General features: G+C 58.7%; 1 protein-coding gene across 1 annotated transcript in view; it reads left to right on the plus strand.

Moving 5' to 3' along the window:
• The first annotated feature begins 2,793 nt into the window (after positions 1–2,793).
• ATP6V1B1 (ATPase H+ transporting V1 subunit B1) overlaps positions 2,794–18,003 on the plus strand; it is a 25,682-nt gene continuing 10,472 nt past the window's right edge. The window contains 5 exon segments of the mRNA XM_063157813.1: positions 2,794–2,924; positions 13,756–13,811; positions 15,491–15,589; positions 17,345–17,393; positions 17,396–17,437. Coding sequence (XP_063013883.1) covers positions 2,825–2,924; positions 13,756–13,811; positions 15,491–15,589; positions 17,345–17,393; positions 17,396–17,437 — 346 coding nt within the window. The 5' untranslated portion in view covers positions 2,794–2,824.

An 18,003-nucleotide genomic window follows, 5' to 3' on the forward strand; every position in this document is an offset into this window, starting at 1 on the left:
AGCTGTCACGGGGGTCGGGGACAGCTTGGGGACACCCCCAGTTTGTCCCAGTCCGTTCCAGGGGCTCCTCCAGACTGGGATGACTGGAAAACCAACAATTGGATGTCAAATTTTAAGGAAAAATTGGGGGTTTTAAAATGGTTTCTAATGTTAATAAAAGTCACGTCCTGCCTCCTTCCGCCTCCTCCTCATCCTCCCCCGCTCCGGGTGTCACTGGCTGCGTGGGTGACATCGCAGGGTGACATTTCTAAGGCCACCATTGCCCTCTCTGCTGTGTCCTCAGAGCCCCCGAGGAGCCGTGGACCCCTTGTTCCCTATCCTCATTCCTTATCCCAATCCTTATCCCTATTTTTCCTATTTCCCTATTTTTTATCCCATTTTCCTTATCCTTTATCCCTACCCCAATCTCCATCCCCTATCACTATCCCTTAACCCTACTTTTATTCCTTAACCCTATTCTTATTCCTTATCCCCACCCCAATCCCTCATCCCTATCCCAATCCCTATCCCTTATCTACATCTCTATGCTTTATCCCGGTCCCTTTCCCTATCCTATTCTCTAATCCCTATCCCTTATCCCTATCCCTACCCTTTCCCTATCCCTATCCCTATCCCTATCCCTATCCCTATCCCTATCCCTATCCCTATCCCTATCCCTATCCCTATCCCTATCCCTATCCCTATCCCTATCCCTTTCCCTATCCCTTTCCCTATCCCTACCCTTTCCCTATCCCTATCCCTATCCCTATCCCTATCCCTATCCCTATCCCTATCCCTATCCCTATCCCTATCCCTTATCCCTATCCCTACCCTATCCCTATCCCTACCCTATCCCTATCCCTATCCCTATCCCTATCCCTATCCCTATCCCTATCCCTATCCCTTATCCCTATCCCTACCCTATCCCTATCCCTACCCTATCCCTATCCCTATCCCTATCCCTATCCCTATCCCTTATCCCTATCCCTATCCCTATCCCTGTTTCCATTTCTATCCCTTATCCCCGTCCCTCTCCCTCTCCTTTTCCCTCTCCCTCTCCTTTTCCCTCTCCCTAGCCTTTATCCTTTATCCCAATTCGTTATCTCAGATCTCTGATCCCTGCTGAGGAGCAGGAATATCCCAATTCCTCTCCCTATCCCTTATCTCTAACTCCTGTCTCTATCCTGCTATCACTACCCCTACCCCTTATCTCTATTCTTATTCCTTACCCGCATCCCTACTCCATCACTTATCCCTATCCCTTATTCCTATCCCAATCCCTTATCCCTAACCCAATCCCTATCCCTATCCCTATCCTTTCCCTATCCCTATCCCTATCCCTATCCCTATCCCTATCCCTATCCCTATCCCTATCCCTATCCCTATCCCTATCCCTATCCCTAACCCTAACCCTATCCCTATCCCTATCCCTATCCCTATCCCCTATCCTTATCCCATTCCCTATCCCGATCCTTATCCCTTATCTACATCCCTGTCCCTATCTCTTATCCCCGTCCCTTTCCCTATCCCATTCCCTAATCCCTATCCCTTATCCCATTCCCATTCCCTTATCCCTTATCCCATTCCCTATCCCGATCACTATCCCTTATCTACATCCCTATCCCTTATCCCTGTCCCCTTCCCTATCCCATTCCCTATCCCTATCCCTTATCCCTATTCTTATTCCTTATTCTTATCACTATCCCTTATCCCTAACCCCATGCCTATTTACATCCCTATCCCTTATCCCAGTCCCTTTCCCTATCCCTATCCCTATCCCTATCCCTATCCCTATCCCTATCCCTATCCCTATCCCTATCCTTATTCCTTATCTCTATCCCTAGCCCATCCCTTATCTCTATCCTTATCCCTATCCGTATTCCCATCCCTATCCATTACCACTATCCCTTTCCTTATCCCTACCCCTTATCCCTGTCCTTTATCTCTCTTCCTCTCCCATTCCCTATCCCCCTTCCTATCCCTGCTCCTTATCTCTCTCCCTGTCCTGATCCATTATCTCATATCCCTTACGCCATTCCCACACCTATCCCATTCCCTCTCCCCATTCTGATCCCTATCCCTTATCCCTATCACTTTCCTTATCTCATACCCGTAATCCCTGTCCTTTATCCCCATACCTTATCCCATTCCCCATCCCCATCCCGATCCCTACCCTCATCCCTGTCCCCATCTCTGTCCCTGTCCCTACCCCTATCCCTGTCCCGTTCCCATTCCCGTTCCCACTCCTGTTCCCGTTCCCATTCCCATTCCCACTCCCTGTCCCATTCCCATTCCCATTCCCATTCCCCATTCCCGTTCCCATTCCCCATTCCCGTTCCCATTCCCATTCCCACTCCCTGTCCCATTCCCATTCCCATTCCCCATTCCCGTTCCCATTCCCATTCCCATTCCCATTCCCATTCCCATTCCCATTCCCATTCCCATTCCCATTCCCGTTCCCATTCCCATTCCCGTTCCCATCCCGTTCCCATTCCCATTCCCATTCCCGTTCCCGTTCCCATTCTCTTTCCTATTCCCGTTCCCGTTCCCGTTCCCATTCCCATTCCCTGCCCCCATCCCGGCTCCCGCGATCCCGCCCCCGGCCGCTCCCTCCCGCTGTTTACAGCCAACACGGTGTCACCTGTGTCTCCGGTGTCACCTGTGCCGCCGGTGCCACCTCTGTCTCCGGTGTCACCTGTGCCACCGGTATCACCTTTGCTGCCGGTGTCACCTTTGCCGCCGGTGTCGCGGGCGGGGCCGGGCCGGGGCTACAAAACCCGGGGCGCTGCCGTGTCCTGCCCGGCGGGACCGGGACCGTGACGGCGACAAGGACAGGGACAGGGCCATGGCCGCCACCAAGGTGACAGCAGCGGCGACAGAGCTGGCGGCCGCCCGCGAGCACGGGCTGGCCGTGACCCGCGACTTCCACAGCAACCCCCGGCTGAGTGAGTGCGGGACATTGAGGGGACACCGGGGGGACACCGAGGGGACACCGAGGCGGGAACCCCGGGGAGGGACATTGCTCTGTCCCCGAGCAGTGGTGGCAGGGACGAGGGGGTGACAGCGGGCAGGAGTGCGTGGGTGGCACTGGAGCAGGTACAGGGACAGGTGGGTGGCACTGGGGCAGGGAGAGGTGATAGGGTCGGGCGGGTGGCATTGGGACAGGAAGGGACAGAGGGATGGCACTGGGACAGGGAGGGTAACAGGGATGGGTGGGTGACACTGGGGCAGGCAGGGATGGCAGGGACAGAGGGGTGGCACTGGGACAGGCAGAGGTGACAGGGACAGGTGGGTGACACTGGCTCAGGAAGGGATAGAGGGGTGGCACTGGGACAGGGAGGGTAACAGGGATGGGTGGGTGGCACTGGGACAGTCAGGGGTGGCAGGGATGGATGGACGGGTGCCACTGGCTCAGGAGTGGACAGCTGGGTGGCACTGCGACAGGCAGGGTGGCACAGCGGCCACGTGTGCCTCTCGGGGGGACAGGGGGACACTGTGGGGCTGCGGGGGTGTCCCCTCCTGGGCACCGCACCGACAAGGACCGGGGAAAGTGTCCCCACCCTGGGGACACCTGTGAGGCGCCGTGGTGACAGCCGGGGCGCCCTTCCCGCTGTGTCCCCATCCCACGGCGACATCGGGACACCTGGCACCGTGCCAGCGCCACAAGGGGCTGGACGACCCCCCTGTCACTTTGTCCCCAAGGCCCCGCTGTCACCAAGGGCGTCCCTTGTGACCTTTGTGCCTTCGCTGCTGGGGCAGTTCGGAAGCCACCTCGCGGGGATGTCCCCAACCGGGTGGCTCCGGTCCCTCCCGAGCCGAGCTGGCCCTGCCCGGCCACCCGCCGTGTTTGCTGTCAACAGCGGCCACCCGCGGGTGACTCCTGCCCGTGTCGCCTGGCCGAGCGCCAGCCCTTGGATCGGGTGTCACCCGCGTGTCCCTGTGCCAGGAAAAAAACGCCCCAGTTTCTTCCCACTGCGCACGTTTGTCCCCTCGAGGGAAGCGTTTGTCCCCTCCCCTGTGCCCAGAGCGGCACCGCCACCCAGGCGGGGACAAAGTCCTGTCCCCGGTGTGTCCCTGTCACCCAGGTGGGCAGCTGGCACAGGCGAGTCCCAAAATGTTCTGGAGGTGACAGCAGAAGTGGCAGGAAGGACAGAGGGAGTGGCACGACTGAGGGGGGGGGGGGACCTGGAGGTGACATTCGGAGGGGTGGGGACATCCCTGAATATGGGGGAGGGGCAGCGTGGGGCTGTGGGTGCCTGAGCTCATGGGGGGGCGGGGTTCCCCAGTGCTGGCTCCCAGTTTAGGGTCCCAGCTTATGTTCCCAGTTCGGGGTCCCAGTTTGGGCTCCCAGTTTAGGGTCCCAGTTTATGTTCCCAGTTCGGGGTCCCAGTTTGGGTCCCAGTTTAGGGCCCCAGTTCTGGATCTCAGTTTGGGATCCCAGTTTGGGGTTCCAGTTTATGATCCCGGTTTAGGGTCCCAGTTTGGCATCCTAGCTTGCCATCCCAGCTTGGGGGTCCCTGTTTGGGGTCCCAGTTAAGGGTCCCAGTTCAGGTTCCCAGTTAAGAGCTCCAGTTTAGGGTCTAAGTCTGGGTTCCCAGTTCAGTTTCCCAGTTTGGGTTCCCAGTTTATGTTCCCAGTTTAGGGTCCTAGTTTAGAGTACCATTTTGGGGTCCCAGTTAAAGGTTCCAGTTTAGAATTCCAGTTAAGGGTCCCAGTTCAGGTTCCCAGTTAAGAACTCCAGTTTAGGGTCCGAGTCTGGGGTCCCAGTTCAGTTGCACAGTTTGGGTCCCCAATTTGGGGTCCCAGTTTGGGTTCCCAGTTTAAGGTACCATTTTGGGGTCCCAGTTAAAGGCTCCAGTTTAGAATTCCAGTTAAGAGTTCCAGTTCAGCTTCCCAGTTAAAGGTTCCAGTTTGGGGTCCCAGTTAAGAGTTCCAGTTTAGGGTCCAAGTCTGAGGTCCCAGTTCAGTTTCCAGTTTGGGGTCCCAGTTTGGGGTCCCAGTTTGGGGTCCCAGTTTATGTTCCCAGTTTAGGGTACCAGTTTAGGGTCCCAGCTAAATGTTCTAGTTTAGAGCCCCAGTTACGGGTTCCTGTTCAGGTTCCCCGTTTGGAATCCCAGTTTGGCGTCCCAGTTTGGGGTCCCAGTGTGGCACTGGGCACAGGGGTGGTGTCACTGTCCCCAGCTACAGCCCAGTGCCCGGAACTGGGGGGAACTGGGATGGGCAGGGATGGATGGATGGATGAGGGATGGATGATGGATGGATGGATGGATGGATGATGGATGGATGGATGATGGATCAATGGATGGATGGATGGATGGATGATGGATGGATGGATGATGGATGGATGGATGATGGATGGATGGATGATGGATGGATGATGATGATGGATGGATGGATGGATGGATGGATGGATGGATGGATGGATGGACGGATGGATGGATGAGGGATGGATGATGGATGATGGATGGATGGATGGATGGATGATGGATGGATGGATGATGGATGGATGGATGGATGGATGATGGATGGATGATGGATGGATGGATGGATGGATGGACGGATGGATGGATGATGGATGGATGATGGATGGATGGATGGATGGATGGATGGATGGATGGATGATGGATGGATGGATGATGGATGGATGGATGGATGGATGGATGGATGGATGGATGGAACGGATGGATGGATGATGGATGGATGATGGATGATGGATGGATGGATGATGGATGGATGGATGGATGATGGATGGATGGATGGATGGACGGATGGATGGATGGACAGACAGATGGACATCCAATTTGTGCCACACAGCCTCAGCCAGCAATGATTTTGGTGGGTTGCTGCCATGTCCCATCTGTCCCCACCATCCCTGACACCTCTCCTGCTCCAGGCACAGGTTGTCCCTTTGGGGTCTGTTCCTGGTGCCGTTTGGGACAGGACACGAGCAGCAGCAAAGGAAGATCCAGGGACACTCCCAACCTTGGCCACCCTGCCCTGGGGGGCTGTGACCCCTCTGCCCCACAACAACCCCACCCTTCATCATCCCACATCCTTTAGGATCCCTCCCCTTCCCTCTCCTCCCTCCTGGTATTTAATTCCACCAGCAAAACCCGCAGCGAGCAACGCTTGAATTTCCCTCTTTTTTTCTCTCTTTTTTTTTTTTTTTTGGTTTTTTTTCCCTTTTTTTTTTTCCCTCTCTGGCTTCACGCTTGGCTGGGGCCGCCTTTTCTGCGGCTGCCCCCACATGACCGTGCAGGTGTGTCTGGGAACCCGCGGCCGCCGGGCCCTAATTAGTGCATAGAGTGTGACCCCCCGCCGGGCTTTTCACGGCCCTGCCAGCCCCGGGCCAGCCCCGCGGGGGTTGACAGCGCGGCACAAAGTGACACATGGCACAATGGGCAGGTCCAGGAGGCCACCACGCCGGCCGCGACTGGGGCGGGAAGCGAGCGGAGTCACTTAGGGATTGTCGGAAAAGTCCCAGGGTGGCTTGGGGCTGAGAGGGATTGGAGAAAGAGCTGGAGGAGGAAAAGAGGGGGTGGGTTTGTGTGTGGGTTCTGAAATTGGGCCTTCATGGGGTCGTAAAATCCCAGATTTTGGGTTGGGAGGGAGTTTAAATCCACCCAGTGCCACTCTCAGGGACACCTCCCACTGTCCCAGGCTGCTCCAAGCACATCCTGTCCCTGTCCCTTGGACACTGCCAGGGATGGGGGAGGCACCCAGCCCCATCCAGAGCTTTGTGCCCAGCATTGTCTGCCCCTGCTCTGTCCATCTGTCCATCCATGGATCCATGGATCCATCCATCCATCCATCCATGGATCCATCATCCATCCATCCATGGATCCATCCATGGATCCATCATCATCCATCCATCCATCCATCCATCCATCCATCCATCCATCCATCCATCGTCCATCCATCCATCCATCCATCCATCTATCCATCCATCCATCCATCATCCACCATCCGTCCATCCATCCATCCATCCATCCATCCATCCATCCATCCATCCATCATCCATCATCCATCCATCATCCATCCATTCATCCATCATCCACCATCCGTCCATCCATCATCCATCCATCATCCATCCATCCATCCATCCATCCATCCATCCATCCATCCATCCATCATCCATCCATCCATCCATCCATCCATCCATCCATCCATCCATCCATCCATCCATCCATCCAGGGGTGCCAGGGCTGGGGTCCCCTCTCTGTGCCCTGGGGGACACCGGGGACCCTCCCTGTGCCCCACGGTGGCTCAGGATCAGCTCTGGACCTGCTGGGGCAGCCCTGCACCCACAGCTTTGCTCAGGCCCGAGCATTTGGGGAATTTGGGGGTTTGGGGGCTGTTATCCCTCCTGCTTCCCATCTCTGCTCCAGGTGTTCCCATCCCTTCCCAGCTCTGGAATTTGGGGCTGGGGTTGAGCATCACTCACCCCACACCCAGCGCAGAGAACGAGGTGACAAAAAGGGGAATGGCTTCCCACTGGGAAAGGGGAGATTTGGGTGAGATTTGGGGAAGGAATTCCTGGCTGGGATGGCATTCCCAGATTTGCTGTGGCCGGCCCTGAATCCTTGGAAGCGCCCAAGGCCAGGCTGGATGGACTCGGGTCCACCTGACCCGGCGGAACAGGCCGACCCTTATGCTCCCTTCCCGACCCCCAGCCCCCTCGGAGGTGCAGCGAGCCCCCGGCGCACTTTGCAGCCGAGCCCTGAGTGCCGGGAGGGGCCGCGGGGGCTGCGGAGGGCAGGGCGGGCGAGCGGGAGCAATTAGCGGCGGGTGGAGCCGGGTCGGGTCCCCTTTGTCACCGGGGGCCGCGGTCCCCCCCGCGCGGGCAGCAGTGCGTGAGTGTCAGCGCTGACGGAGATCGCATGTGACAGCAGCTGGTGAATTTGGGGCTGGGGGTGTGGAAAGGCCGCGTTGAAAGACTTTGCTGCCCCCTCGGCCCCCTCGCCCCCTCCGCCCCCTGCTCCCCGGCCGTGCCCCTGCCGGCGGCCGCAGCCCACCCAGCCCGCGCCTGCCGCGGCTTCATTATCGCTGCTGCGGCTTTCCGGTGCTGCCCCTGCTCTTCTCGGCCCTCCTCCTCCTCCTCCTCTTGTTCTTCCTCTCCTTCTCCTCCTCTTCCTTCTCCTCTTCTTGCTCTTCTCTCCTCTTCCTCCTCCTCTTCTTGTTATTCTTCTCCTTCCTCCTCTTTCTCCTCTTCTTGTTCTTCTCCTCGTCCTCCTCCTCTTCCTCCTTCTCTTCTTCCTCTTCCTTCTCCTCTTCTTGTTCTTGTTCTTCTTCTTGTTCTTCTTCTTCTTCTCCTTCTTCTTCTTCTCTTCATCCTCTTCCTCCTCTCTTCTTCCTCCTCTTCTTCTTGTTCTTCTCCTTCTCTTCTTCTTCTTTTCTTGTTCTTCTCCTCATCCTCTTCTTCCTCTCTTCCTCTTCCTGTTATTCTCCTCCTCTTTCTCCTCCTCTTCTCCTTCTCCTCCTCTTCTTCTTCCTCATCCTTCCTTTCCTCCTCCTCTTTCTTCTTCTCTTCTCTTCTTCTTCTATCTTCTTCTTCTTCTCATCCTTCTTCACCTCTTTCACCTCTTCCTCCTCCCTCGTCTTCTTTTTCTCCTCTTCCTCCACTTCTTCTCCTCTTTCATCTCCTTCTCCTCCTCTTCCTCTCTTCCTCCTCTTTTTCTTCTTCATCTTCCCTTCTTCCTCTTCTCCTCCTCCTCTTCTTCCTCCTTCTCTTCTTCTTCCCCTTCTCCTTTTTATTCTCCTCCTTCATCTCCACCTCCTCCTTTTCCTCTTTTTCCTCTTCTTCTATTTCTGACTCTTCTGCACCTCTTCCACCTCTTCCTCCTCTCTCAACTTCTTCCTCTTTTTCTCCTCTTCCTCCTCATTCTTCTTCTTTTCCTTCTTTTCCTTTTTCTCCTTCTCCTCCTCTCTCCCACCCCGATCCCTTCCCAGGCTGTCCCATGGCGTTGTTGTCGCGATTTCCCGCTCTGTCCTGACAGAACATCCCAGAGCCGGGCAGGGATGAGGGGCATGGAATGACCCCTGGAATGTCCAAGGCCAGGCTGGACACGGGACTTGGAGCACCTGGGGTGGTGGGAGGGGTCCCTGGATGGAACCAGGTGGGATTTGAGACCCCTCCCAACCCAAACCAGTCCAGGATTCCTGATGTCCAGAGATCTCTGCCCATGGAGGGATGGATGGATGGATGATGGATGGATGGATGGATGGATGATGGATGGATGGATGGATGGATGGATGGATGGATGGATGGATGGATGGATGATGGATGATGGATCCATGGGTGGATGGATGGATGGATGGATGGATGATGGATGGATGGATGGATGGATGGATGGATGGATGGATGGATGATGGATGGATGATGGGATGGATGGATGGATGCATGGATGGATGGATGATGGATGGATGGATGGATGGATGGATGGATTGATGGATGGATGGATGGATGGATGATGGATGGATGGATGGATGGATGATGGATGGATGGATGATGGATGGATGGATGGATGGATGGATGGATGGATGGATGGATGGATGATGGATGGATGATGGATGGATGGATGGATGGATGGATGGATGGATGGATGGATGGATGGATGGATGATGATGGATGGATGGATGGATGGATGGATGGATGGATGGATGGATGGATGATGGATGGATGATGGATGGATGATGGATGATGGATGATGGATGGATGCATGGATGGATGGATGATGGATGGATGGATGGATGGATGGATGGATGGATGGATGGATGGATGGATGATGGATTGGATGATGGATGGATGGATGGATGGATGATGGATGGATGGATGATGGATGGATGATGGATGGATGGATGGATGCATGGATGGATGGATGGATGATGGATTGATGGATGGATGGATGATGGATGGATGGATGATGGATGGATGATGGATGGATGGGATGGATGGTGATGGATGGATGGATGGATGGATGGATGGATGGATGGATGATGGATGGATGATGGATGATGATGGATGGATGGATGGATGGATGGATGGATGGATGGATGGATGGATGGATGGATGGATGGATGATGGATTGATGGATGGATGGATGATGGATGGATGGATGATGGATGGATGATGGATGGATGGATGGATGCATGATGGATGGATGGATGATGGATGGATGGATGGATGGATGGATGGATGGATGGATGGATGGATGATGGATGGATGGATGGATGGATGGACTAAGGATGGATTTCCATACCACCCAAGAGCTCAGCTGATGATCCAATGTCACTCCTGGTGACACCAGTGCTGCAGAGGCGTCCACATTCCTGATGGGAAGACCTATTCCAGTGGGGCTGGAGGGCCACCAGGATTGTCCCCAAGGGTGGTGGCAGCCACTGTTTACCTCACTGGACACCCCCGTGCCGGGACAAGTGACACTCCCAACGTCCCTGTCCCGTGGGGGTGACTTTGGGCTGCTGAAAATTAAAAATCCCATAAACTCCAGGCCGAGAGAAGGGAAGTGGGAACGGAAATAAAAGGCCGGATGGTCACTTTGGGAATAAAGGGGACAAAGGCGGGGAGGGGGCTCCCGGTCTGCGGCCCCTCCAGAGCCTGAATGAGCGAGCAAGCAGGAGCCGGCCCTAATTGGGGAAGGCAGAGAAGCTAATTAGCTAATTAGCTCCTGGAGTGGGGCTGGGAGAACCTCGTGGGGCTCTGCAAGGCCAAGGGCAGGAGGAACTGGATGGGGCACAAATCCAGGTTGGAGGGGAAAGGACTGGGACAGCCCTGGGAGAAGATGGAGTTGGGAAAGGTGGGAATTCTGTCCCTGTGCTCTCTTCAGGTGACACCCAACCTGCAGAGGTGCTCCAGCTCCCAGATGCCAAATTCAGGAGGGTGTGGAGCTCCTGGAGCAAATCCAGGGAGATTCCAGAGCTCTTCCCAGGGCTGGAGCCCCTCTGCTCTGGAGCCAGGCTGGGAGAGCTGGGAATGTTCCCCTGGAGAAGGGAAAAATCAGGGGAATCCTCAGAGTCCCTGCAGGGGGCTCCAGGAGAGCTGGAGAGGGACTGGGGACAAGGCCTGCAGGGACAGGAGCCAGGGAATGGCTCCCACTGGGAAAGGGCAGATTGGGCTGGGATCTTGGCAAGGAATTGCTGGCTGGGAGGGTGGGCCGGGGCTGGGCTGGAATTGCCAGATTTGCTGTGGCTGCCCTGGATCCCTGGCAGTGCCAAGGCTGGGTTGGACACTGGGGCTTGGATCAATCTGGGACAGTGGAAGTGCCAGGGTGGAATTCCTGGCTTTAAGGAATTCCCAACCTAAACCAGCCTATAATTCCAAGATCCCATAGCTGGAATGTCTGGGATCGCTGGCACTGCCCTGGCTGAGAGGGAGGGGACACGAGGGTCCCGTTGTGCCATCGGGGTGACCCACAGTGCCCCGTGGGATGTCCAGGATTGGGCTGTGACCAGCGGGAGAAGAACGGGACCCGTGAATTCCCTGGGCCGTCCCAGCTGGGGGACAATGCCGCCGTCAGCACAGGGACATCAGGGACCCCCGTCTCCGCGGACGCCCTGCAGCTGGCCCGGCCTCTCCGATCCTATTAGGATCAGGTGGGAATGCCGGAGCGCGGTGTGGGAGCGGGGGCAGGGCATGAAAGGGCCCGGCGGGGTCAGCGGGGCCGGGGCAGCGCTCGGGGCTTTGACACTTCCTGCGATGATCAAGGCGCGGCTTAGAGCCGGATCAGCTCCCCCGCACCTGCACCCGCCGGGGGCCGAGCCCGAACCCCGGAGATCCCAAACCCGGCGTTCCCCGGAGCTGAGCCCAAACCCCGGCGTTCCCGAGAGCCGATCCCAGTCTCGGCATTCCCGGGAGCTGATCCAGTCCCGGCGTTCCTGGAGCTGATCCAAACCCCGGAGATCCAAACCAGACACTGCTGGGAGCCGATTCCAAACCCCGGCGTTCCCGAGAGCCGATCCCAAACCCCGGCGTTCCTGGGAGCTGATCCAAATCCTGGCGTTCCTGGGAGCCGATCCCAAATCCTGGTGCCGATCCAAACCCCGGCGTTCCCGGAGCTGATCCAAACCCCGGCGTTCCCGAGAGCCGATCCAGTCCCGGCGTTCCTGGAAGCCGATCCCAAACTCCGGCCTTCCGGGAGCTGATTCAAACCCCGGCGTTCCTGGGAGCCGATCCCAAACCCCGGCGTTCCTGGGAGCCGATCCCAACCCCCGGCGTTCCTGGAAGCCGGATCCCAAACCCGGCGTTCCTGGAAGCCGATCCCAAACTCCGGCGTTCCGGAGCTGATCCCAAACCCCGGCGTTCCTGGGAGCCGATCAAATCCTGGCGTTCCTGGGAGCCGATCCCAAACCCTGGTGCCGACCCCCGTCCCGGCGTTCCGGGAGCCGATCCAAATTCTGGCGTTCCCAGGAGCCGATCCCAAACCCCGGCGTTCTCGGGAGCTGATCCCAAATCCTGGCTTTCCCGGGAATTGATCCTAAACCCGGTGTTCCCGGGAGCTGATCCTGATCCTGGCATTTCCGGGAATTGATCTTAAACCTGGCAATTCCAGGAGCTGATCCAAATCCTGGCATTCCCAGAGCTGATCCCACTCCCGGCACTCCTGGGACCCGATCCCAATTCTGGCGCTCCCAGGATCCCATCCAATCCCAGCACTCCCTGGAGCTGATCCCAAACCCGGCAACTCCTGGGAGCCAGTCCAGTCCCAGGGTTTCCAGGACCTGATCCCAATCCTGCTCGTTCTCAAGATCCCATCCCAATCCCATTATTCCCAGGACCAATCCCCGGCATTCCAGGGGACCAACCAAATCCCATTATTCCTGGATCCCATCCCAACCCCGGCATTCCAGGATCTCATCCCAAACTCATTATTCCTGGGATCCAGTCCTGGAATATCCGGGATCCCATTCCAACCCCGGCACTCAGGGAATCCATCCCAATCCCATTATTCCAGGATCCCATCCCAATCCCAGGATCCCATCCAATCCCATTATTCCCAGGATCCCATCCCAATCCCGGGATCCCATCCCAATTCCATTATTCCCAGGATCCCATCCCAATCCCAGGATCCCATCCCAATCCCATTATTCCCAGGATCCCATCCCAATCCGGGATCCATCCAATCCCATTATTCCCAGGATCCCATCCCAATCCCGGGATCCCATCCTAATCCGGCATTCCCAGGATCCCATCCCAATCCCAGGATCCCATCCCAATCCATTATTCCAGGATCCATCCCAATCCCGGCATTCCCAGAATCCCAATCCCGAAATTCCCGGGATCCGCTGTCTCTCTCTGTGTTTCTATCCAGCTTCACCCTCATTTGTCACCCTTGCCCCCTGTCCCCGTTTGTCACCCCCTGTCCCAGGGCTGTTCCCGCCGGGTCACACCGTCCTTTCCCCACCCCAATGTCGCCCCGAGGTGTCCCCAGGGTCCCCCCAGCACCGCGGGGACTTTGGGAAGTGTCCCCGCATCCCACCGGGCAAGGCGTGACTGGGAGGGGACAAGGGGACACTTCCCTGCTGGCCGTGGTGGCATTCCCAGCGGTGACATCCCTGCCGGGCATTTGAGGACACCTCCAGAAGGTGACACAACCCCCGAGTGCCGTGTCACCACTGAGTGACAGTGTCCAGTCGGGCCACCACCGGTCACTGGGGATGTCACCAGGACAGGGAAAGGGACACAGGAAGGGACAGGACATGGGGGTGGCACCGCCCGGGTGGCCCCGTGGCCCTGGGGACTGACGGTGTCACCTCCCCCAGCCTACAGGACAGTGTGCGGTGTCAATGGGCCCCTGGTGGTGCTGGACAACGTCAAGGTAGGACCCTGGGTGACATGGGGACAGCTTGGTGGTGGCACCTGGGGCTGTGTGGGGACTGCAGTGCTGAGGGTGCGATGGGGGGAGTGTGTCCCCTGTCACCTGTCCTCTGTCCCCTCCCTCCTGACCCCTGGCTGTCCCCTGTCCTTCTTCTCCATCTCTTGTCCCCTGGCTGTCCCCTGGGCTGTCCCCTTTCCCTGTGCCATCCCTCCTGTCCCTTGTCCCCTGGGCTGTCCCCCTATCTCTTCTTCTCCATCTCCTGTCCCCTGGGCTGTCCCCTTTCCTGTGCCATCCCTCCTGTCCCTTGTCCCCAGTCCCCTGGGCTGTCCCCTTTCCCTGTGCCATCCCTCTGTCCCTTGTCCCCTTTCCCTGTGCCATCCCTCCTGTCCCTTGTCCCGGTCCCCAGGGCTGTCCCTTTCCCTGCGCCATCCCTCGTGTCCCTTGTCCCCTGGGCTGTCCCCTGGGCTGTCCCCTCTCTCCGGGTCCGAGCTCCCTCCTCTGGACGCGCTCGGCAGCAGAGCCCTGTCCCCGCCTGCCCGCGCGGGTGGCGTGTCCCGTGTCCCCATGTCCCCATGTCCCGGTGTCCTCATGTCCCCGTGCGAGTGGAGTGTGCGCCCACATGGAGGACACTGGGGACACGGGGGACATTCCGTGGAACGTGTGTGCGCTCGGTCCGGGCACCCTGTCCCCCATGTCCCCGTGTCCCTGCCCGAGCTCAGCCTGTGTCCCCTGTGTCCCTGTGCCTGTCCCCTGTGTCCCTGACCAAGCTCTGCCTCCTGTCCCTGTGTCCTGTGCACCTGCCTGAGTTCTGTCCCCTGTCCCCTTCCCAGCTCTGTCCCCTGTCCCTTGTCCCTCCTCCCCTGTCCCCTTTCCCAGCTCTGTCCCTTGTCCTTGTCCCTCCTCCCCTGTCCCCTTTCCCAGCTCTGTCCCCTGTCCCTTGTCCCCCCTCCCCTGTCCCCTTTCCCAGCTCTATCTCCTGTCCCCTGTCCCTGTCCCTTGTCCCCTGTCCCCTGTCCCAGCCCCATCTCCCACAGGGCTCCTGCTCTGAGCGGGGCCACTCCACAACCCCCATGTCCCCTTGTTGTCACCCTCCCTGTCCCTTGTCCCGCTCTCCTGTCTGGGCTGGGGCACCTGGGTGACACCCAGAGGGTTTTGTCACCTGGTGTCGCATTTCCATGGCCCTCTCATTTATATAATTAATCAGCTCAATCAAAGGAGGAGGAGGAGAGCCTGACATCGGCCATTGTCCCCAGAGCAGGACATGTCCCCTCAACACAAACGTCCCCTCCCTGCACCCTGCAGTGTCCCATGAGTGCCACTCGTGCCTCATGGGGACACCTCTGCCTTGGAGGTGGTGGCACCCTGGTGGTGGCTCTGGCTGGGACAGCATTTGGTGGTCACGTCCTCTGGAGTGGAAAATCCCCTCGACATCGGGGAAACTGAGGCACAGAGCGGTGCCACAGCCCGGGGCAGCTCCAGGATGGGACAGTGACAGGGACAGGCAGCGCCACCCCTTTGCCACCCGGTGCGTCCCCACTTCAGAGTTTGGTGGCTTCGGGTCCAAAGGAGGGGAAACTGAGGCAGCACCAGCGGAGCAGGAGGGGCTGGGGGGAGAGGGGCTGGGCTGAGGGGACAGAGGGACACCGCCACCCCGTTTGCCCGTGTCGCTGTCCCCACAGTTCGCCCAGTACGCCGAGATCGTGAACTTCACCCTGCCCAACGGCACCACCCGCAGCGGGCAGGTGCTGGAGGTGATGGGCGCCAAGGCCATCGTGCAGGTGAGCGCGGGGACACGGGGACACCGCGGGGACACGGGGACACGGCGACGCCGCGGGGACACGGCGACACCGCCACATGGCGACGCGCGGGGGCTACGCGGGCCAGAGTTCTGTCTCTGTCCCCGGGCTCTGTCCCTGTCCCGGGTCCCTGTCCCAGAGCTCTGTCCCAGGTCCCTGTCCCAGGGTTCTGTCTCTGTCCCGGGTCCCGGTCCCGAGTCCCTGTCCCAAGGCTCTGTCCCTGTCCCAGGTCCCTGTCCCAGGGCTCGGTCCTGTCCCGGGCTCAGTCCCTGTCCCGGGTCCCTGTCCCAAGGCTCTGTCCCTGTCCCGGGTCCCTGTCCCGGGCTCGGTCCCTGTCCCGGGTCCCTGTCCCAAGGCTCTGTCCCTGTCCCAGGGCTCTGTCCCGTGGCTCTGTCCCCCTCCAGTGGTGGCTGTCGGGCTCGTGTCCCTGCGCTCTTTAGGGGCGGGACTGATGTCCTGGGATGGCCAGGAGTGTCCTGGGATGGGCAATGTCTGGGACAGGCGACAGTGTCGTGGGATGGCCAGGGTGTCCTGGGATGAGCAGTGTCCTGGGACAGGTGACAATGTCCTGGGATGGTCAGGAATGTCCTGGATGGGCAGTGTCCTGGGACAAATGTCCTGGGACAGGTGACAATGTCCTGGGATGGTCAGGAGTGTCCTGGGATGGGCAGTGACCTGGAGAGGTGACAGTGTCCTTGGGGACAGATAGTGGCGTCCTGTGATGGACACTGTCCGGACAAATGTCCTTGGGTGGGGGACAGTGTCCTGGGATGGTCAGGGATGTCTGGGATGGTCAAGGGTGACCTGGGACAGGGGACAGTGTCCTGGGACTGGTAGTGATGTCCTGGGATGGCCAGGGGTGTCCTGGGACAGGCCGTGTCCCTCCTCACCCCACCACCCCCCACTGACCCCCTGCTCCATCCAGGACCACGCTGCCACCACCCCCCAAAGCCACCAACCCTGGGACAGCCAGGCCATTGTCCCCAAAGCCACCAGCCCTGGCACAGCCGGGCATTGCCCCCAAAGCCACCAGCCCTGGGACCGCAGGGGCTGCCAGGGTGTCCCCAAAGCCGCAAGCCCTGGCTGGGGTGTCCCCAAAGCGACCAGCCCTGGAGCACCAGTGGCCTCAGGAGTGTCCCCAAAGCCGCGGGGCTGTTTGGGGTCAAATCCCCCCTAATTCGCCCAGATCCCCCCCAGATGGCCCGGGAGGCCCTGGGAAGGGGCGCAGCTGCCCCAAAATCGCGGCTCTGGTGCCACCTGTGCCTCGGGGCTGCCCTTTTAATCCTATTAGGGAGTCAGGCTCGGGCAGGGGGAAAAAAGGGGGGGAAAAGGGATAAAAGGAAGGGAAAAAAGGGAGAAAAGGGGATTTTTGCAGCCTCAGCGTTGTTGGGGGTGACCCGCAGCCACCTGGGGGGCTCCGAGTGTCACCTGTCACAGTCCCCAGCTCCCCCCTGCCCCCAGGGGCCACCCGGCTCTAATTAAAGCGGCGAGCCGGGGGTTAATTAACGCGAATGATGTCAAATATTATCCGGATCAAAGGCTTTCCCGCGGGTGCGGCATTCACCGTCCACCCCCAAAAAAAAAATTCGCCAAATCCCCTCAAGAAGGGTTTTTAACCCCAAACTTTGTCCCTTTTTTATGTCCCCTCCCGGGGGGGTTGGGGTGAGCGCGGGTCACCTCACGTCCCCCAAAGCGTTAATTAATCCTGGTTAATTGCCCTCGCCGGGCACTCCGCAGGTGTTTGAGGGCACATCGGGCATCGATGCCAAGGCCACAACGTGCGAGTTCACGGGGACATCCTGCGCACGCCGGTGTCCGAGGACATGCTGGGTGAGCCCGGGCGCGGCTGGCACCGAGATTTGGGGACATTCAGGGTTCATCTCTGGGGCTGAGAACGTCCCCGGGCCACCTCCGAGCTGTGGCAGCCACCTGGGACAGGGCGGGAGCGGTCCCCGCCTCCTCCGTGCGCGGCGATCCCGGGAAACGCGAGGGGTGGCTGGGAAAGGAGGCCCGGTGAGGTGGCACCCCGTCCCTGGAAGTGTCACCTCCGTCCTGGAAGTGTCACCCCGTCCCTGGAAGTGTCACCCCATCCCTGAAAACATCACCCTGTCCCTGGCGTGCCACCGCGTCCTTGGAGGTGTCATCCTGTCCCTGGCGGTGTCACTGAGTCCCTGAAAGTGTCACCACATCCCTGCGGTGTCACCCCGTCCCTGGAAGTGTCACCACATCCCTGGTGGTGTCACCGCATCCCTGGTGGTGTCACCCAACCCTGGAGGTGTCACCCTATCCCTGGTGGTGTCACCGCATCCCTGGCGGTGTCACCCCGTCCCTGGAAGCGTCACCCCACCCCTGGTGGTGTCACCCCAACCCTGGAGGTGTCACCCTATCCCTGGTGA

Source organism: Melospiza melodia, chromosome 5 (genome assembly GCF_035770615.1).
Source record: "Melospiza melodia melodia isolate bMelMel2 chromosome 5, bMelMel2.pri, whole genome shotgun sequence".
Classification (NCBI taxonomy): domain Eukaryota; kingdom Metazoa; phylum Chordata; class Aves; order Passeriformes; family Passerellidae; genus Melospiza; species Melospiza melodia.